Source organism: Simochromis diagramma, unplaced genomic scaffold (assembly GCF_900408965.1).
Source record: "Simochromis diagramma unplaced genomic scaffold, fSimDia1.1 OVJJ01000590.1, whole genome shotgun sequence".
Classification (NCBI taxonomy): Eukaryota; Metazoa; Chordata; class Actinopteri; order Cichliformes; family Cichlidae; genus Simochromis; species Simochromis diagramma.
In genome coordinates this window covers 20748-43361 of record NW_024387057.1, presented here as the reverse complement: position 1 = coordinate 43361, position 22614 = coordinate 20748, and the positions used below count along the sequence as shown (strand labels likewise).

The window sequence follows — 22614 nt, the reverse complement described above, 5'->3', positions numbered from 1 at the left end:
CTAATAGAAAATATTGTATGAGCTATTTGTTTGTATAACTGCAAGTAAACACACAGCTACAAGCTTATCTGGATTAGTGTAATAGTGTCAGAGCTGACAGGCAGGGAGGTGCAGACTAGGAAGAAGAAAGGAGAGGAGATAAAGAATAAAGACACAGAGATAGAGAAATGAGGTGGAAATACAAGAAAAGATAAAAAAAAGAAAGAAAAAAAGAACAAAGCTGAAGTAAAGCATGATGGGTCACCACCTGCTGCATGTTTAACAAAATACAGTCCAAAAACAAACAACCCCCTTGAAAGAGAGTAGAAGGAAGAGGGGGCTCCCCAGACAGAGCACCCAGACGAGCCATTGGAGTCCAAACACCTTCTATATTCTGTTCCTCAATAAATCATGTTCATTCTTTCTAACAATGTGTCCTTATTGAAATTAAAGTCAGCTTTGTTTGGTACTCTGAGTCCTGCGCTGGATGTGGGTCTACTTTTTGAACTGACTCTGAGCAGAATCACATAATTCTGCTGGTAACATATAGTGTTCAACACAAACATCATTAATACAGTGTTTATATCATTATTTCACATCATCTGTTTGTATCCTTTTATTGTGTTTACATGTAGTCAGATGGTAAGATGTCAAAGCAACACAAAGAATTCAGAATAAATGAGTTTGTGCTTCGTTTTAAATAGCAACAGATAATAAATGTAACTATGAATTTATTTGCTGTCTTTGTTACTTTACTTTGTGAACCATGAAGGTCTTTAGTCTCACTTCAGCCACACACTGAGTCGTTTCCTGTGTTTGGGTCTCCACCAAACTTAAACCCAGAATTTAACCACAAGTTGTGAACATTCACAGATCAAAGGAGCTTTTTCACTGCATGATAACGTTTGTGCTAACTGTGAAATACATCTACATGTTTGCATGCAGAGACTCATAAACAAAGAAAAAAAACAAATGAATTAAAAAGACTTCATAGAAAATACAGGCTCCAAAGCAGAAAATGATGCTTTCATATTTCTACTCGCAGTGACTCCCAGTCTGCCAGAAAAGCAATAATGCAGCGTGACAATGATCCACAGGAAACTGCAAAAATCACAGAAGAGCTTTAAAGAAGAAAATGGTAAATAAATAAATAAATATGACAACAGAACAGCTTTGTATGTTACAGAGAAAGATGTCAACAAAAGAAACAAACTTCTATGTTTGCAGTGGACAGGAAATGTAAACCTGTCACCTAACTGCTGTGGTCCAAGCTACAGGAGCTGTTTGAGTTTTGTGTAAAAGGGAAGGAAGCACAGAGAGACCAATCAGATGAAGAAACTGCAGAAAAACTCTTGTTGTATCTAAACTAAACACAACTTCTCTTTTTTCTTCATCTTCTTTGTTCAAAGCAAAACTCTTTGTGCAGCAGGGCTGGATGTAACGATGGGGCAATCTTTGCTCTGCACGATGGGCTTTTTCTGTAAGTACACGTCTGACATTGTTTGAATGGCACTGACTCATTAACAGAAGCTTTACTTTATATTTATTTGGATTTAATCAGTTGTATAATGTCTAATGAGCTTTTATTTATTCATCATTTTAGTGCTCAGTACTGTCATCTATGGAAATGCTGAAGGTAAGAAATGCTGTTTTTCTTGCAGTTCACATATGCAGCTGTTATTACTGACCATTCAAACAGATCACAGTACTGAGTCTTATTTAGAGCTACAGCTATTGATTATTTTAGTAATCAAGCATTTTATTGATTTTCAACTGATTAATCAAGTAAATGGATAAGAAATATTTACTATACTATAATAATTTGTATGAATAAATATTCAAAAGGTACATTATATTGCCAAATGTCACTCACCCATCCAAATCATTGAATTCACAGTGAGACCTGCGGCTCGTCCATGGCCACAGGTGTATAAAATCGAGCATGTAGGCATGCAGGCTGCTTCTACAAACATCTTTGAAAGAATGAGTTGCTCTCAGGAGCTCAGTGAATTCCAGCGTGGCACTGTGGATGCCACCTGTGTCCAATTTTGTCACTACTAAATATTTCACAGTCAGTTGTTAGTGGTATTATAGCAAAGTAGAAGTGATTGGGAACGACAGCAACGCATGAAGTGGTAGGTTAAGTAAAACCACACAGAGGGGTTAGTGGATACTGATACGTGCAGCGGTCTCCAACTTTCTACTGAGTCAATCACTACAGACCTCCAAACTTTATGTGGCCTTCAGATTAGCTCAAGAAGAGAACGTAGAGAACTTCATGAATGGGTTTCCATGGTTAAGCAGCTGCATCCAAGTCTTGAGCACGCTGCATCTGAACTCTAGAGCAGTGGAGATGTGTTCTCTGGAGTAACGAATCACACTTCTCTATCTGGCAATCTGACAATGAGTGTGCTTTTGGCAGCTTCCAGGGTAACAGCACTTGTCTCACTGCACTGTGCCAAGTGCAAAGTTTGGTGGAGGGGGGATTATGGTGTGGGGCTGTTTATCAGGAGTTAGTTCCAGTGAAAAAAACTCTTAATGCTTCAGCATACCGAGACATTTTGGACAATTTCATGTTGTTGGCTGCAATGAAGAAAAGCACATCAGCATTCTGAAGTTTGCTGCTGAAAACAGATGTTATGACGGTGCAGAATAATAATTCAGTGTCCAACCTAACAGCCTCAGGTCAGGTCAGAGTTTTACTGGCCCATGTATATTTTTATTGGCCTATCCCTGCGTATCAGTATACAGTGCGAAGGTTTTTCTTCATGTTGCAGCTGGTGGATCAGGTGTTGTGTTGAAGGGCTCTGTCTGTGGTCTTTTATGGTGATTATAATAAGAGGCACCGCTGTTCTGGACCCTAGAAAAAGGTTTTCTTTCTACCTGAGCTCACAGTCTCTGTAACAGCTGGGCCTTTTTGCTCTTTGTAGTGTGTTAGTGTAGACAGTCCTCTATACTAAAACATGCCAGCGTCATTGTCACTGCTTCTGTTGTGTTATCAGTCTTTTTGTGTTGACTGTGGGCTGTGTGGGCTTAATGCCATCATACTCTTTGTTCACACATGTGCGCCTGCTGCAGGTTTTCTACTGCAGGTCTGTTTTTATTCACAGATTTGAGTAAAATGTTGTGCTGACAACCGAGTGTTACACAGTCATCAAAGCGTGGGAGGAACAAATTTGTGTTGAGGATTTTTTAAAATAATAAAGTTATGTTAATTACTCAATGAATCGCTGAATGTTATTGCTGTGTAAATTCTTACACTGTTATACATTTAAACTTGCATGGTGTGCTGTCTGCCTCAGTGTCCTCTGGAAATACCTCTAAAAGCTGTCAAATTTAGAAAAGAACAAGGCTTCACACACACAACTAGGTGACAGTCTCACAGTTTAGATTTGTGTGTAGCTGCTTGTTTTCAGTCCCTCTGCTGGTATATTGTAAATATCAGGAAACTACCTGGTTTAATCTATTTAATAAAAAGAAAACTTTTTGTTGTTTTGGAAGTCAAATTATCACTAGGATGCAAAAACCAATACCAACAAGATCAATAAAATACAGGACAGGTTAATAATAATTTTATATTTCTTTAAGTCTGCTAATGTGATTTTTTTTATTTGAACAGCTCCTCCAAAGCCCACTGTGATCCTGCAGCCATCCTGGCCTCAGATATACAGCGGTGAGACAGTCACTGTCAGATGTGACATTCAGGGAGGTGAAGGAGCTCAGTGGATGTATGAATGGACACGTGAGAAGTTGAAGACACGTCAGATATACAGTGTATACACAATCAGCAGAGCCACTAAGGCTGACAGTGGAGGATACAGCTGCCGGGGCAGAAGGTTTTCTTGGACAGAGTGGAGTGACATCACCACATTGATTGTATTACGTAAGTTGGATATTTTTCACTCGTTTTATTTTATATTGCACTTTATATTGTATGTTCTAAAAATACAACAAAATACTTTCAAAAATACAGTAGTTTATTTTATTTGTTTATAGTTGGTTAAAAAAAAGTAGTGTGAAAACTTTTTAATGTAGTTATAAAAGTATGCAGCCTGTTTCCCAGTTTCTTCATCTCAGTTGGTGCACATGTGGATTTATCACTGCAGCTTAGTTTGCTCTGTCATTTAATATTTCGTTTCTTTTATGACAAGGATTTCCCCAATTTTATTTCACTTTTTAACTTGCTTTATATGTTATGTGTTTCTATGTTTGCTTTACATGTAAAATATGTTTTACATGCCACTTGTATTATATTCTGTTGCCCCTTTAAAGCACTTTGAAATGTGGGTTTTAGAAAGTGCTATATACAGTGGGATGCAAAAGTTTGGGCAACCTTGTTAATAATCATTATTTTTCCTGTATAAATCGTTGGTTGTTACAATAAAAAATGTCAGTTAAATATATCATATAGGAGACACACAGAGCGATATTTGAGAAGTAAAATGAAGTTTATTGGATTTACAGAAAGTGTGCAATAATTGTTTAAACAAAATCAGGCAGGTCAATTGACCCCCTTAAATACTCTCTCATTATTGGATTCACCTGTGTATTTGGGCACCACAAAAAAAGAAATGAAATCAACATTTAGTAGATCTGCTTGTTGCAGAAATTACAGCCTCTAAACGCTTCCTGTAGATTCCAATGAGAGTCTGGATTGTGGTTGAAGGTATTTTGGACCATTCCTCTTTACAAAACATCTCTAGTTCATTCAGGTTTGATGGTTCCCGAGCATGGACAGCTCTCTTTAACTCACACCACAGATTTTCAATAATATTCAGGTCTGGGGACTGAGATTCCAGAACGTTGTACTTGTTCCTCTGCATGAATGCCTTAGTGGATTTTGAGCAGTGTTTCGGGTCATTGTCTTGTTGAAAGATCCAGCCCCGGCGCAGCTTCAGCTTTGTCACTGATTCCTGGACATTGGTCTCCAGAATCTGCTGATACTGAGTGGAATCCATGTGTCCCTCAACTTTGACAAGATTCCCAGTCCCTGCACTGGCCACACAGCCCCACAGCATGATGGAACCACCACCATATTTTACTGTAGGTAGCAGGTGTTGTTCTTGGAATGCTGTGTTCTTTTTCCTCCATGCATAACGCCCCTTGTTATGCCCAAATAACTCAATTTTAGTTTCATCAGTCCACAGCACCTTATTCCAGAATGAAGCTGGCTTGTCCAAATGTCATTTAGCAAACCTCAAGCAGCTCTGTTTGTGCTGTGGGCGCAGAAAAGGCTTCCTCTGCATCACTCTTGCATACAGCATCTCCTTGTGTAAAGTGCGCCGGATGGTTGAACAATGCACAGTGACTCCATCTGCTGCAAGATGATGTTGTAGGTCTTTGGTGCTGGTCTGTGGGTTGACTCTGACTCTTCTCACCATTCGTAGCTTCTGTCTATCTGAGATTTTTTTTGGTCTCCCACTTCGAGCCTTAACTTGAACTGAGCCTGTGGTCTTCCATTTTCTCAATATGTTCCTAACTGTGGAAACAGAGACACAGAGACAGCTTTCTGTATCCTTCCCCTGAACCATGATGGTGAACAATCTTTGTCTTCAGGTCATTTGAGAGTTGTTTTGAGACCCCCATATTGCTGCTCTTCAGAGAAAATTAAAAGAGGAGGAAAACTTACAATTGACCCCCTTAAATACTCTTTCTCATTATTGGATTCACCTGTGTATGTATAGGTCAGGGGTCACTGAGCTTACCAAGCCAATTTGAGTTCCAATAATTAGTTCTAAAGGTTTTGCAATCAATAAACTGACAACAGTGCCCACATTTATGCACCTGCCTGATTTTGTTTAAACAATTATTGCACACTTTCTGTAAATCCAATAAACTTAATTTCACTTCTCAAATATCACTGTGTGTGTCTCCTATATGATATATTTAACTGACATTTTTAATTGTTAAAACCATTTATACAGGAAAATAATGACTATTAACAAGGTTGCCCAAACTGTATCCCACTGTAACTGTTACATCCTAGAGGGCCAAGACCCAACATCAAAATGAATTGATCAAAATTTGAAATAGTCCTTAATTAAATATATAAATAACAATTAAATGTCAATTAATTTCATTTTAAACACGTATTTATTTATTTCCTATTTTGATTCATTAATGATGTATTTAATTAATACTTTTGGCACTTGGGACCCTCCGTAGCCCTGGGTAGCTGTGGGGTTGTGTAGGCAGGAAAACATACACTGTGGACACAAGTGTTTACTGGTGTTGGCCAGAGGGGCCGATGGCGCGATATGGCAGCCTCGCTTCTGTCAGTCTGCCCCAGGGCAGCTGTGGCTACAACTGCAGCTTGCCTCCACCAGTGTGTGAATGTGAGAGTGAATGAATAGTTGCATTGTAAAGTGCTTTGGGTGCCTTGAAAAGCGCTATATAAATCCAATCCATTATTATTATTATTAAGTGGGTGTGCCCACACAGGGCAGACAGCAGATTTGGTGGTTCTCAGATTTGTGGGCACCAGTAGTGATATATTGGTTTGGTTTTAGAACATGAGCACGTACATAAAAGCCATCATTCCTCTAGACATGGTAGCTTTGCTCGTTCACGTCTTTATTTATTTGATGCTTTGATTAGGTTTAATCTACTGAAAACAGAGTGGGTTGTTTTTATTGTTTACGTATGATTCAAAACATTTTGTTATTACTGTTTTGTTTCAGTTTTTGTATTTAAAACTAAAGTTTCTAAATGTCTCATGTCACAGTCTTTATAATACAAGACAGAGCTGCTTTCCGTACTGCGAACCAAAAAAGCATTGCCAGTAGTTACTTAACTGCACTAACACAGTGACTATTGTGATCTTATGAAAGGACTATTTAGGAGAGAGTGAGGGTTCAAAGTAGTAATTATCGTATTCTGATTCACCAGCACACTGTAACCTTCCTGGCTCTTTGAAGCTTGACACTCTCTAACAGAGCCTACTGTCACCATCAGAAAGATGCATTTTTGTGAGATCTTGCAAAAGTTTTTCTAGATTCTGAGTTGCTTTTGTGTGCATAAGAGATTCTGAGAAAGACTTTTTTCCCTGTATTTATTACACTTCCATCAGTACCCGTGAAGCTGCCCAGAGTTCTGCAACTGGTTGTTAATGAATTCAACCAGGACCATCAGATCAGAGTGTGCCTTGGCACGAGTATTTCCCCTTCCACTAAAAACTATCTTCAGATTTCTCTCTCTGAGTTAATGCCTTTATAGTTTAGGCCCAGCTCAAAGTAAGAAATCTGTTAATCCTACTGCTCTGCAGTTCCAAGAAACAAAATTTAGATTTACTTTGTCAGACATTATAAACAACCCCTCAAAACCAAGCCTAGATTATCTTGTACTGAAAGAAACATATAGAGGAACACAAATATAAACACAGTGGGACATTCTTATAACTTTTCCTCACACATATTTGCAAAGTTCAATCCAACATTGATTGTTTTTAATTTGGCGACTTAATCTCTTGTGTGTTGGATTTATGAGGTTTTAGCAATGGTGAATCACGCCTTGGGTGCATTCAGAAGGATTTTGTGATAATAAGCAGCAGCTCAGTGAAACTCACATCTGGCAGCCATAAGTGGAAGAGGACGAGCCATGCAGTTTTAGTCTGAATGACGATTTCTTTCCGTAAATCTGAACTCAGATGCAACTTCAGCTTGCCTGTTTTATGGACAAGGTCTTAGCTGCCATCCCCTCTCCACCATTGTCACAGCTTTCCTTGCTAATGTTCTAAAGGAGCTATAAACAACTCCTCTACATCATATATGTTGACCAAGGATGGTTAGCAAGGAGAAATTCATCTGTTATGATACCAAATTACTAAAATTTGTTTACTTGGCAATGCTGATACTGCTTTTATACCAGGTATGGTTAGTAACTGATCTCAAAGCAGTAAAAGCAGACCTGCAGCCACAAGATGGCAGTAATGTAAAGGCTGGATGCACAGGCGGGGGAGCTTTATAACAGTGCTGTCGCTTTAATTTATGTATATTTTTATATTGACAAGATGCAGAACGCCACTGGAATCCATCATCAGGGGTTTAACAGTGTTATTACGAAACAACAGCTGAAAGGGTTCATGAATTACATGTTCAGAAACGTTTAATCCAAAACACAACAAAATATTTTGTCTTTCAGAAGTACTGTAAGTGTCTTTATAGATGAGTATCAAAAGTAGTGTAAAACAGTTTAATGTAGTTATAAAATATACAATAATCACTCAGAGTGAAGAAAAAAAGATTTTGCCAGTTTGATGAAAAAACAAGTGTAAAAGTAGTTATCCTAGTTTCTTCACCTCAGTGGCTGTACATGTGGAGTTTTTATCACTGCAGCTTCTTATTTAGCCATTTTTACTATTTTTAAACTTAATTCTTCAAGGTTTCAGTTTGGACTCTTTTCTTATTAATTATTTTCTAAATCACATTTTATATAAAATATTCTAGAAAACAAATTGTGGCAAAACTACAGCAGTGTTCAAACTCAGGCCTCAGATCAGGCTGGGACTGGTGCACATCGACAGGAAATGTCAGCTTCCACAGCAAAAGAATATAAAACACACATACTAGGTCTCATCTTAGCTATCAGAGGCTTTAACATCAGATTTAGTAAAGAACACAAGCACATAGCATGCTAACTGACACCAAAGCAAACCAACTGTGACTCACCAAATCCTCATTCAAACTCCATCAAACAGATTTTATCCACAAGGTCTGAAGTTGGACACCATCACTGTGAAAGACTGGAAATAAAAATGCATGTGTTCACAACTTGCTCTGCTGTTGAACCTCTTCCCCTCACTCAGGTTTCTGCTGCTCGCTGTGGTTACACTGATTGGCTGTCACTGGTACATGTGATAAAGGAACAATACACGAAAAACAAAAGTACAAAATAACACCAATGAAATGATAACTGCTCACATTTATTTAGGAGCAATTCTCAAATGTTCAAAACACAATCAGATCCTATTAACCTGGGTTACTTTCTCATTACTGACCAATAAACTCAGTCATGCTTCAAATTACTTATTTGAACTGTACATGTGTGGAATTAATTGCAAATACACATAACAAATCATGGTGCTGATCAAAACAGTATTTCAGAGTATTTTGTTTGACACAGTATTTTACACCTTCACAATTAATGTTTCATGATATTTGATCATTTACATTTTTCCAACCTTTAAATTGTTCTGATTCAGTCATTTTTACTTTTATGTTCTTCTTCTAAACTGAACTGCAGCCAAACCAAAGGCTGAACTGAGAGCTGATAACACAGCTGTTCCAGTAGGGGGCAGTGTGACCCTGACCTGCTATGTAAACCCATCATCATCATCATCATCATCATCTGGATGGAAATACTACTGGTACACATATAGGAAATCTTATCAGATTCTGACAAATGGACAAATCAGTGTCTCAAGGGGAGGATTCTACTGGTGCAGAGGAGGAAGAGGAGAACCAGTTTACTACACAGAGTGGAGCAAGTCAGTTTGGATTGAAACAACTGGTGAGTGTAAATGTAACTTCCCACAAAGCACTACATCTCATAGTAACTGAACTTTTTGTCATTCATGTGTTTTTATTGTACCTTGTTGAACATTAACAGTGTCAAACAGGTCTGTTGTGACTCTGTATCCAAACTGGTCTGAGATATACAGAGGAGAGACGATCACTGTCAGATGTGAGATCCATGGAGGAGACACTGAGTGGGATTATGAGTGGGAAGCAAACAGCATCATAAAACCTCCAAATCAAAATGAATACAGGATTAGATCTGCTTCATCATTCAACAGTGGAAACTATCGCTGTAAGGGCAGAATGAAAAGTTCACAGCATGAAACAACAGAGTGGAGTGATTCAGTCACACTGACAGTTTCTGACAGTAAGTCATGTTTGCTTTAAGCTGTTTGAACACTTTGTAAAATGTGTTTCTGTTCATATAGACTGAGATTATTATTCTTTGTATAAACTGAGCTCACTGTTCAGAGACTGTACTACATGTTCACTGAGAGAAAATCTTTGTTGAACAGATGAACCCCGTCCTGTCCTCACTGTGTCTCCATCATGGCTGAGTCCTGGAGCCTCAGTAACTCTGAATTGTGAGGTTGAACATCCGTCTGCAGGATGGAGCTTCTACTGGTATAAAGCTGTTCCTGATCTATCAGAGAAATCCTCCAGTTATGAGCTGCTACCTGATGGCAGTGGGACTGCACAGGACTCCTACATCATTCATGGACAGACACACACAGCAGGATATGTGTGCAGAGCTGGAAGAGGAGACCCAGAGTATCACACTGATCACAGTCAACCAAAGTTTGTCTGGTCTGCAGGTCAGTTTGTTTCTCTGTCCTTTCAATGAGCTCATGTTAGCTCATCATTTTTATTCACCAGGATTTAGACCATTACAAGCTCATCTCCATGACAACTATTGATGTCTGTGTACATACTGTTTGTACTGATTATTTTTACTTAGTGCACAGACAGCATTTACACAGTTAAGACTCTTTGTTTAGTGCTCAGGTAGGTGTTCAGATAAAAAGTCAAATATAGTTAATAAAGAAACAAAGATGTCAGCAGGCAGGTTAACAGCTCTGACAAATACAAGAGAAACACTGACTACAGATGGACGCTAGAAGAAGACGTCACAAATAACAGCTGCTGTTATTGTTCATTTAAAATATACTTCAAAGGTTTTTAGTTTTGGTCCTGCTGCTGCAAAATATCTCACTGTAGAAGGAATCTGTGAAACAGACAATATCACAGAATTATGGCAGAAACATTACAGCAAATGACTGAAGTGTGTTCAGAGTGATCTGTATCAGGTAGATGATGCTGAGAGTGATGACTCAAAGCTCATGATGTCACATGACCTGTACCAAGCTCTACATGAGCTGCCAGCAGATAAAGCATGTGGGTTAGATCATCTTAAACATGTCAGTATTCGGCTCCTTTGTTTTCCATTTAATTTACTGTCTGTGTGATTCAGGGCTTGTTGTCAGACTCAGTGTTGTCTCACCAAACAAACACTTTATCATATTGAACTATTAAATTTGATTTTCAAAACAAAAGCTTCAAACAAACAAATATTTTCACTGTGATATTTTGAATCCTAACATCTGTGAGCTTTGTCTCTTCACTGCATGTTGTTTCCAGATGTTCATTCAGCAGCGTCTCTCACAGTGAGTCCTGACAGAGTGCAACACTTCACCTCTGACTCTGTCTCCCTGACCTGTGAGGGAAACTTCCCTGAGTGGAGAGTGATGACTGTTCCCCAGAGTGATCCTTTATATTATTATAACTGTGAGAGAATGACTGGATCCACATGTAACATCCACACATCAAAGTCAGATACTGGAGTGTACTGGTGTGAGTCTGGATCAGGAGAGTTCAGCAGTGCAGTCAACATCACTGTACAGAGTATGTTATTATACATTTCCTTCTTGGATCTGAATGATTTAGACGTCACATGAACATTTGTCTCAGCTTTGCTCTATGTGAAGTAATTCTATGTGGCAAAACAAAAAAAATTCAGACAATTTTAGACAGAAAAGCATCAAAATATTCTAATTTGTTGGTCTCATTTCTGAGAGACACGTGATGCAAAATAAGACAAACATACAAATGTTTACAATTTCACCTATAACCATTAAATTATGTCACTGTTAATAATTTGACTCCTGCAGGAAAAATAAAAGGAAGCATCCCAACTATATTTCCAGTCCTCTTAATCAAATTTTGAATTTGGGATCTGAGCTTGACAGAAAATTTGCCAAAACATGTAGTGATATCACGAATAGCAGATTCAACAATCTCCACATAAAATAGTAACATGATGCAATTATCCACTCCATGGACCCTCAGCCTTCTAACAAAAATGCAAGTGCTGACGACACGAAGTGTTGATAGTCCACATGATGAACCCACTGTAACTGAACATCTAAGCACTGAAATGTTGTCACTTGTTCAAACGTCTCTCCAGTCATTAAAACCAGGCTCTCAGAAAATCTCTCTGAAGCCAGGTCTGCATGTAGATCATGAGACACGACTCACAGCTTTTTCTAAAAGTGTGCACCAGCTGATGTGACTGAAACAATTGTGTGTGATTGTTTCACAGATGATGTTAATGTTCCTATCCTGGTGAGTCCTGTTCATCCTGTGACTGAGGGAGCTTCTGTTAGTCTGAGCTGCAGTTTGAGAACACAAAAAATACTTTCCAATGTGTTTTTCTATCACAATGACAAACTTATTCAAAATGATACCCGAGGGGAGCTGAAGATCTCTGCAGTGTCAAAGTCTGATGAAGGTTTCTACAAGTGTCAGTACTCAGGAAGAGAGTCAGCACAGAGCTGGATGTCAGTTAAAGGTGAGCAGGATCAAAACGTGATGGATTTTAATGGATTTCATGCTTGAGAAGGAACATTAGATTGTCTGTTTAACGCTTGAAGTCACCTGGATCTATTTTGTCAGAACTTTTTGTAATATTTTGTAATATCTGTATATTGTCAGGTTTAATATTGTTGTGATTCAGGACTCAAGTGCAGGAAGTAATGAGTGAAAGTTTCTTCATCAAACAAAGGTTCATTCATTTAACGCAACATTTTGCAAGCTTCGACTTGGTCAACAAGAACAAAACATAAATGAACCTAAACTTAATGAGTGAGTCCTACAAAAACATCTTAACTGAGGTGAGAGAGACAGGCCAGAGGAGCGGACATAACAGTGTGAGGGCGGCAGATCTGTGGGAGAGGAGAGAGCAGTTAGGGCAGGAAATCTGAGAGGGAATGTGACAAGACAGAGAGTGTTCATAAAGTGGCTGCAACAATGCCTTACTTGGAGTCCAGAGTAGCTGGGTTTAGTGGATGAAGGCAGAGGTCTGTGGAAACTGCTGAATGATGGGCAGGCAGGCAAGTGAGGAAGAGGCTCCGAGGGGGGAAGCGGTGGTGGTGAATAGGGGGGTAATGATCCAAGGTGGCAGGCGTCTGACTGGAGGTGAATGATGGCATGAAAACGAATCTTGAAGCAGGAAGAAACTGAAACAAGGGGAAAATAAAAATAGAAATCCTTTAACATAGAAACTGATTCTTATAAAGGTGCTGTTTATTGTCAACATATAGAAAATACTGTATAAAGATTTAAAATATCATGTTACATTTGACCTCTGACCTCACTTTTACATTTCACATCTGCTTATCTTGTCATGTTGAAAAAAAATCTGCTTTTGGACTTATTTTTACTGAACTACAAACTTCTGACAGTACAAATAAAACAAAATAAATACACAGAAAATGCAATACTGTTTCCTTAAAAGTAAATGCTGTCAACAGAGTGAGCTGCCTTAGCAGAGATTTGTGCTCTCAGAGTGTTTGTTTTATACTTTATTAATAATTAATTATTGTTTGTTGTTACAGTAACTGTGTCAGGAGCTGACAGCTCTTCATCTCCTGTTTGGTTGATGGTTGGACTGGTTTGTGGAGTCTCTCTCATTATTATTCTCCTGCTCTTGTTGTATCGCTGCAGACAGTCCAAGTGTAAGAGCCTCTTCTTTTCATGCTGTATTAGAGAGTTTATTTACTACATACACTTTAATTATTCACACATATACATGTATTCTGATCTCATGACACAAAATATCAGTGGAACAATTTATACATGACAAACATGTGTAATAACATTTGTCTCTTTCACAGATTCCTGCTTCACCAGGTTGGTAAAATACTTTTTATTATTATTTTAAACAAACATCAGTTACTTTTGAGTTTATTGTGTTTATTTCCTGTTTTAGGTCGATCCAGTCTGAGAGTCACAGTCCGGGCTCCTCCACAAATCATGGAGTCAACCAGAATGAAACTCATGAGTACGGCTATGTTCAATATGGTCAGCATTTTACCCATCTTTATTATCATTATTAATATTGACTTTTAAATCAGTCTTCATTAACAGTAACAGTTTTGAGGGTTAATTTTGTGCTCAGCAGCTTTTCAAAGAACGTTCGTCAAAATCCAGTTGGACAAACATCCAAACAGCCAGCTGACACATGAACATAAAATGAGAAATAAACAGGATTTTACAACCTGATTGTGTCTTTAAGTCGACTGAAAGAATCCACAATGTTGTTGTTTCATATCATAACAACACAAACAGTAACAACTTTATGGGTTCATGGTCCGAAAATATCTCATAGTCCTGGTTTTGACATGAACAGAAATATTTAATCTCTATTTTATGTTTTTATTAAAATGATTAATGTGACCCTGGTTCGTCTTTTTTTAGGTACTAATCACATCTACGAATCAGTTTCTCATGTCGAAGACAACAGAAATGGTGCAGTATATGTGTTGAAAAGCACAGAGCAGTTAGAGATGAAACTTGCTTTTGATTTAATGAAACTAATTCCATGTGACATGTTTACATTCCTGTAACTAAAATATGAACATTTCAGGATCAGATGAACATCAAGATGTCACATACGCTCTTATTAAATTTAAAACCTTTGGAAAGAAGAGTGAGTACATAAAACACGTGCAGTTTAAAAATAATAACTGTAAATATAATGTAAAAATACAAAAAATAAAGATTAAAAAAAAATTATTTTCTTGTGTCAAATACTCTGATGATCTTCACAGGGAAGCATCATAAACCAGAGCAGAGTGCTGTTTACTCTGAGGTGAAGACGGGAGCTGCAGGTACAGTCACAACAGTCTCATTCAGTGTTTGTACTGAAATGTGTCATTTCATTATGTTGCAGGTTATTATAGGTCAACATGGAGTTTAGTTATTCCCTTACCAAGCTTAGCTACTACACATCAGCAGAGTTAATCTGCAGTCATTTAGGGTTTTGGTGGGTTAGTCATTAAGTCAGGTGTATTTGTTTAACATGATACTGTGTTGTTGTTGTCATTCAAAGCACTCAAACACAGACACACTGGAGAAGGTGAACAGATTTATTGAGTGATTCAGAAACACAGCAGGTCAGAATGTTTGCAAAGAACGAAGAAAACTCAAAACAAACTTCTTCCACAGTTTGAGTTCAGTCTCTTCCTCAGATCACAGGTTAATCTCACCAACAGGTTTGTTGGGTTGCCTTTCATTAAAGTGTCTTGATGCATGCTCAATCATCCAGGCAAGTGAAGCCCAAAAAGTCACCAGGACGCTACAACACAGAGTAAACACCATCCCCACAGACACAGCGTCCAGGGAAGCAGAAAAACATTACATCAAGAAGGCCCTGAGTAAATGTGGTTATCCCAGCTAGACATTTGTCAAAGCTGGGAAGGCACCTAAAGAAAGCTCCAGCTGATCCAGGAGAGAAGGACAAGCGCTGCCTAAGTGAAAACCTGTAGTAATCCCATTTGTGTCAGGAGTATCGGAACAGCTGAGACGCATTTTCTCTAAACACTGCGTCTCTGTGGCTTTTAAACCCCAAAACACGCTGCGGCAAAAATTGGTATGTCCAGATGAACAGAATCAACTTTTTGGGGCTTTCGTTAAAGTCTTTAATCAGGGAGGCAAAAAAGTCAGCTTTTCAGCTGGATTTACTGAATCACACCACCCACTGATTCTGAACCAGAGCACTGATCACAAAACCAAACACAAACAAATAAAGCATATAATCTGAGTGCGGTGTACCACTAGAAGCACAGCAGAGCTTGAGCACAGCTGTTTAAGCTGGTTGTTTGATACAGGAAAGTATCGGATGTGCCAATAGCATGGAAAGTGTGTGTGGAATAAATGTAGGGCATATAAATATGAGTAAGTGATGAAAGTAGGGGATGATGCAACATCTGAAGAAAGCACAGTGGAGTTCACAGTCAAAAGTTTCAGTTGACCAATCACTGTGAACTTATGAACTGAAATGATCATTTTTGTCCTTCACAAGACTTGGAAGACTTTGTACTGTGTTACTGCTTCCTCATTTGGACTTTCATGCACAGGATGGAGAGAAGTGCAGCACTGATTACCCCTCTCCTCACCTCCACACTATATCTGAAATCAGCAATAGCACTGAGTAGATTAGTTACATTAGGATAACAGTCAGGTGATTGAATTATATGATTATTACTAGTTGATTAAGATTTTTGTTTTGCTAATTTCCTTAAATAAAATATCCTGTGTTCAAAAGTCTAAATTGTTAACTTTTTGTGTAACAGTAAAGGCAACTTTAACTGTAAATACATCTCATACATAATTCTTACATGCTGCTCTTAGCACTTAAAGTACTCTGTTCTGTACTTGGCAGCTAAAGTAATAATCTAGTGAAACTACAACGAGCGAGAATCATTAAGGGGAGCGTAGCATTAATGCTGTTAATGGCTGCAGCTGACAAATCTGCAGAGTTTAAATCCACCTCTACATCCAACAGCTCTGTGTCATATATCTGCTGATCAAATGTATCCTGAGCTCTGACTTCTCTTTTAGAGGACAGTCTGATGTATGCTGAGGTCAAACGCCCCAAAAAAGGAAAAGCCAAGAAGAAAGCAGGTAAACAAAGTCTGCCATCACCTCCAGTGAATGTTGTTCAACATGTTTATCTGGTCTTAAAATCTTCTTTCCACTCACAGGAAAATCAAGTCCTGCAGCTGATGCAGCAGTTTATTCTGAAGTCATGTTAAGAAGCTTTCCTGGTAATTATGCTTCTGTGCAGGATGAGTTATTCTTCAAGTTATTAAATGGCGAACATCCTGAAACTTGGACATTTCTGTTCTTTGTGTGTTTGTCTTACAGGTCAGTGAGGAGAGCTGCAGCAGCAAAAAGGAGCATTTTATGAATCCACTGTTGCTCCTCTGCTGCTCAAATATCAGACGTGCTCACTTTTTAGTGTTTATGAAGATGATATTGAATAATAATATGATATAGATTTGGTACTATCTTTTAGCATAAAGCACACAGAGGTGTGTCCTTGTTTCAGATCCATGCTCTTCATATTCACCTTTTATTCATTGTTGAGCTTTAATATCAAACTTTGAATGTATCCTGTTCCAACAGCAGTGAGAAAAAGTCTCTGATTTTTAGTAGCTGATAGCAGCAACTTAAAGTCAGCAGAGTTACATCAGGAAGTGCTGCTATGGACACAAACAAATACTTTTACTGTCTGAGTTTAAAGATCTGCATCACGTAAAAATGAATTATTTGGTATAAAAACATGAAAAAGCAGTTTTTCTTCCTTTTCTTTTTGCAGTATAAACATATTCTTTATGGTGATGAAGTGTGTGAGTACCGCAGTGTGTGACGTCTCTTGGTGCAGCAAATTACATTTTCTGTTGAAAGTAAAAAAAACCTGAAAACAGTCAGAGTCAGAGCTGAAAATGTGTGTTTTCAGTGTTTTGTTTCCTGCCTGAACGCAGAGCCGGTGTTTAGTGAGATATTTTGTTGATTTTACAGCGCAGTGTGCCGCTCTCTTTTTGCTGATAGGAGTGAATGGAGCTCACTCATCAGTCTCGCTCTCTCGCTTTCTCTCATCATTAAAATAAGATATTTATATATCTGTATAATGTTTATTTGGTTACACTTTGGACTGCAATGTTTAAGTGGTTGGAGAGTCTACATTAGTTTTCACAAGCCACAGCAAAAATAATAACAGCACAGAGGGTATCACTTCCTTTTAAATGTGTGCGTGTAATTAATTGAAGCAGTAGCATCATAAGCATTAATTCAGTGATTACAAGGCCCAGCCCAAAAGACTCTGGTTAATAAAAAAAATGGGAATACCTGCGCCTGGCAATACCTAAAAGCAGCAGGTACGCCACCTGCAGAAACTGGGTTGCTAAAACCTCGTTAAGTCGTGGTCACGTGATCTGGGTGTTTTGAACCAGGCTTCGGAGCAGTGTGTTGAAACATCTGCGCTAAGCAAGTTCAGCACAGTGCTGAAATGTCTGAACTTCTCATCCCTAGTGATATCGCTGGAATAATAATAGATAAATGTGGGAAGGGTTAGTGGTCTTATCTCACACTGAAGTTTCACAAAAACAAGGGGAGCTCGTGGCTATGATGAAGAAAGTCCACTCAACACTCAACAAGCACAAAAAAAGGTGATGGGAAGAAACTCCTCACACTGAGGTGAGTGATTATTGCTACTGTCACCAAATACAATACAAAACACAACTGCTGCCCGCAGCTATATGATCAGCACCATATGAACAGAGGTGCTAAGTTAGCGGTCACACCCACATGTGCGCGCACACATTTGAGTTAAAATTGGTTTCTAAGGCTGTTTTATGGAGCGATCGTGGCTCAAGAGTTGGGAGTTCGCCTTGTAATCTGAAAGTTGACGGTTCGAGCCCCAGCTTGGACAGTCTCGGTCGTTGTGTCCTTGGGCAAGACACTTCACCCGTTGCCTACTGGTGGTGGTCAGAGGGCCCGGTGGCGCCAGTGTCCGGCAGCCTCGCCGTTATCAGTGCGCCCCAGGGTACTGTGGCCTGCCATCACCAGTGTGTGAATGGGTGGATGACTGAATGTGTAAAGCGCTTTGGGGTCCTTAGGGACTAGAAAGACACTATACAAATACAGGCCATTTACATGTGCGTGCACACATTTGAGTTAAAATCGGTTTCTAAGGCTGTTTTAGCACAGTGACGTCAAAGTTTAAGATAAATTTGAGAACTCAGGTTGAAGCAGGATTCACCCACTTTGTATTCTGTAACCTGTGCGCTACATGTACAGAAAAACATACATCATTATTTAAAACAATTAGATCCTTCTCTCACCCTCCCTCATTGGCTGGGCTTGTTTCTGAGCTGTTAAGCAGGTAATTATTGAAATGAAATGACTGCATCTTTTTAAATTAGCGCACTGTTAGCACAACTTTCCAATTTCAGTTTTACAAATGCATCATCATGCTAATTTGGCCCCCAGCTTTAAGTACAAAACTTTAAGTACACTTTGCCTCTTTGGTGAATGTGGAAAACAGATTTTTGATGCCTAAAGAGCTGCTTTGCACCCACTGTTAGTTAATCAGGAGATATCATGATGATAGTTTGATCATTCATTTATAACTTTTTATTGCATGAAATATGAAATGTTACTCTTTACCTGGTGTGTAAACACATCATAGGAACCCCCAGATTAGAACTAGACCTACTGCAGTGTGAGGGATTCAGGGTCCCCTAATCGAGTCCTTATTATAAACTTCCTCAAAAAGGAACATTTTAAGCCTAATCTTCAGTTTTGGCCACATTTCATTGACTCATTTTATTAGTGACTGGTCTGCTATATTATTCATCTTCAAACTGAGCATCAGGAATAAAGGTGATTGAATGTAACATGGTTGTTGGTGTCAGACAGGCTGGTCTGAGTTATTTGAAAATCTGCTGGGATTTTTCCACACAACCATCTCTAGGGTTTACAGAGAAGAGATCAGAAAGGAGAAAATCCCCAGTGAGTGGCAGTTATCTGGATTAAAATGCCTTGTTGATATCAGGATTCTCCAAATACAAAAACACTCCCTCCACAGCTTTTACAGAACTATTTATAAAAAGTCTCTGAGTTCTCCAGCTACACTTCTCAAGATTAGGGAACATAAAGCAGAAAACAGGTAAGTAATTTTTACACACAGAAAGGCAGTCTTGACTTACAAGCCATGGTTACACTGACTGTTTGTCTTACAATGACACTGCATCAACTGAAGCTCTGTAGCCCAGAGGTGGAAACTCTCCTGACAGTCCCAACACTTTCATATAATAATAATATAATAATAATGAGAGCAAAATGAAATTCTCACTGTGCTCTTTGTCTGTCTTGATAACTCTCTGCTGTTTTCTGAAGACTTAAAACTATGTATCTGCTACATAGAAGACTTTTGCATGTATTTCCTGTTTTCTATGAGGCCCAGCCACAAATTATGACATCTTTCAGTAGATTAAAAATAAAACTGTGGCAGAATAGAGAGCAACCAAAAGTGTTGGGCAAGTTACTTTGATACTACTTTCAGTTACTGTTGGTTTTGGGCAGCACGGTGGCATGGTGGTTAGCACTGTTGCCGCAAAGCAAGAAGGTCCTGAGTTCAATTCCACCATCAGGTTGGGGTCTTTCTGTGTGGAGTTTGCATGTTCTCCCCGTGTTCACGTGGGTTTCTTCCGGGTACTCCAGCTTCCTCCTGCCGTCCAAAGACATGCAGCTTGTGGGGATAGGTTAATTGGTTAATCCAAATTGCCCATAGGTGTGAATGTGAGTGCGAACGGTTGTCTGTCCCTGTGTGTTAGCATACATAAACAGAGGAAACAAAGAAACCAAACTCTAGGAACTAAAAAGTCTAAACCCCAGTACACAACCTAGAACACAAGATCATAATAATGAAAAACACAAACCGTTGGGTCAAAAGACCGAGGACCATAATAATTGTGTTTATTTCCTCTTTTAGGTCGATCCAGTCTGAGAATCACAGCTTCTTCACAAATCATGGAGTCAACCAGAATGAAACTCATGTGTACGACTCTCTTCAACATGGTCAGTATTTATACCGATCTTTATTATCATTATTAATATTGACTTTTAATGGGGAAAGGCTAATTGATCAATCTAAATTGCCCGTAGGTGTGAATGTGAGCGTGAATGGTTGTCTGTCCCTGTGTGTGAGCCCTGCGACAGACTGGCGACCTGTCCAGGGTGTAGCCTGCCTCTCGACCTATGACAGCTGGGATAGACTCCAGCGCCCCTGGAAAGGATAAGCAGAAGCGAATGGATGGATGGATGGATACTGACTTTTATTAAACCTCCATTAACACGAACATTTATCAGGTTCAGTTTGTGTTCAGCAGTTTTTCAAAGAACATTTAAAGATCTTACAGTCCTGGTTTTGACTCACACAGTGTTTCTGTTTTTGCTCTGATCTTTAGTGTAACTGTAATAAAATGATTAATGTGAGCCTGGCTTGTTTTTTTCTTTAGGTACTGCTGACGTCTATGAATCAGTCATATACATGTAGTGTTTCATGTCCCCTTTAATGCTGAACACCTGATGTGACATTTCCACACTTTAATTCTGCTCAGTACCTGATTGTTTTACATGTTTTCCATCCTCCATCTTCCAGTTTTTGTGATTTGGTTCATGTAAACATTTCTGATGGTTTTATTTTCATCAAAATATTTTAATTTGCACTTAAGTTTGAACTCTTAGAGATTACACTCACTTTGTTTTCACAGACTTGTGACCATGACACAAAACTACAGACAGAAGTGGATAAAATCTCAGTGTTACTGGTTTTAGAAATGCTTTACGATAATAAAAAATACATCATTTAGAGTCAAAATATCATAAATTGTAACAAATATAACTGTTATCTTTGGGTTAGTCTCAGTCAAATCATCATCTGCATCACTGAATATCAGTGAGGCGTCCTGAAAGTCGTCACGTCTCCTGTTCAGTGACCGTCTCTGAGAATCACTCTCCTCTCCAATCAAATCACTTTTCTTCTGTTTATCCTCTGAGTTGCTCTTTGATGGTTATGAATCATCGCTCTTCTTTAAACTGTGAAGTCGTTGCTGTTCTTGGGAGACATTTCTCTTTTGTTCTGGTATCAAATTGCTTCGTGTTTGCTGAGCTTCACCATCTTTCTGTTCACCTGTCAAACTGTTGCTCATGTTTCCAGAGCAGCTTTTCTTCTGCTCAGACTTAAAAAAAAAAAAGTTCACTCAGTTTTGTTTTGTCGATTTGCCAAATTGTTGCTCAGTTATTGAGAATCACTTGTTTTCTGTTCTGTTGCCAAACTGTCTGTCAGTTTCATATAGACATTAATTTGCTCTTGTTGCCAAGTTGTTGCACAGTTGGTTTGAGTCAAAGTTAATCTCAGTTGACAGGTTGCTTTGCAGTTTTTAAAAAAAAAAAAAACCCATTCTCCTCTGATAAGTTGTCAAACTGTCTTTCAGAATAATGTCTTCTCAGTTTTCTGCTCAGACTTTTTCTCAGACATCTGATTTTCTCCTTTTCTTTCTTTCTTTTTTTTTCTTGCCTGTCCCGTTTGGTTCTTTTGCCATCAGAATTGTTGTCTAAAGGCAATGGATTTACTTTACCAATTTGACCATCCCAGCCTTGCCGTAATGGTCTATTTGCTTCACCTTTTATTGTTTATTTTATTTATTTTTTTATTTTCACTTGCTAAATACGGGACAGACTTGAATGAGGAAAAGAAAAGGGAGAAAGGAAGAGGGGGAAAAACAGTGGAGAAGAGGGACGGGGATAAAGGGCAAAAAACCAAAAACCAACTAAATAAGCAGACAGAAAAAATACATATATCGATCACCTGGATCACCTGTTGAGAAAGAAAAAAGAAAACAAGCAGAAGAAAACGAGAGCAATACAATAAACAACATCACGATGATATATGGGAATATAACAGTAAATACTAAATATTAAACATTATTGTGCAGCACGTAAGATCGACAGCACACAGTGTGCTTTGAGGTAGGAGCCAAAAAGGGTGTAGTTTGTGGGTGTGATCACCCGTGTGTACACTGGTGAGCATGGACGCGCTTGTTTTTTTTTTTTTTTTAAAAGGTTCCTTCATGTAATGATCTGCTAGAGGGTGTGGGGGGGGGCACAGCCCCGTCCTCCAGGGCATGAAGCAGGTATGGAGGAGATCAAAACTCCAGACATCCAGAGGCCCCCAGAACACAAGAGACCAAGGAAGACCAACAGAGGGGCAGCC

The 22614-nt window shown here is 38.7% G+C and overlaps 1 protein-coding gene across 1 annotated transcript; it reads left to right on the top strand.

Annotated features, from left to right (window-relative positions):
• The first annotated feature begins 1367 nt into the window (after positions 1–1367).
• Positions 1368–12844, top strand: LOC120741923 (immunoglobulin superfamily member 1-like). Its single transcript, XM_040045040.1, has 8 exons — positions 1368–1459; positions 1583–1615; positions 3599–3862; positions 9220–9486; positions 9586–9861; positions 10010–10309; positions 11133–11396; positions 12094–12844. The coding sequence occupies exons 1-8, from the start codon at positions 1423–1425 to the stop codon at positions 12387–12389; spliced, it is 1737 nt and encodes a 578-aa protein (XP_039900974.1). The 5' UTR covers positions 1368–1422; the 3' UTR covers positions 12390–12844.
• Positions 12845–22614: the final 9770 nt, after the last annotated feature.

What these genes read in the sequence shown, in the direction of transcription:
- LOC120741923 (XM_040045040.1), top strand. Translation starts at nt 1,423, where the DNA reads ATGGGGCAATCTTTGCTCTGCACGATGGGCTTTTTCT. An exon ending in CACCACATTGATTGTATTAC is followed by an intron (nt 3,863 to 9,219) that starts GTAAGTTGGATA and finishes ACTGAACTGCAG; the next exon opens with CCAAACCAAAGGCTGAACTG. An exon ending in AGTCAACATCACTGTACAGA is followed by an intron (nt 11,397 to 12,093) that starts GTATGTTATTAT and finishes ATTGTTTCACAG; the next exon opens with ATGATGTTAATGTTCCTATC.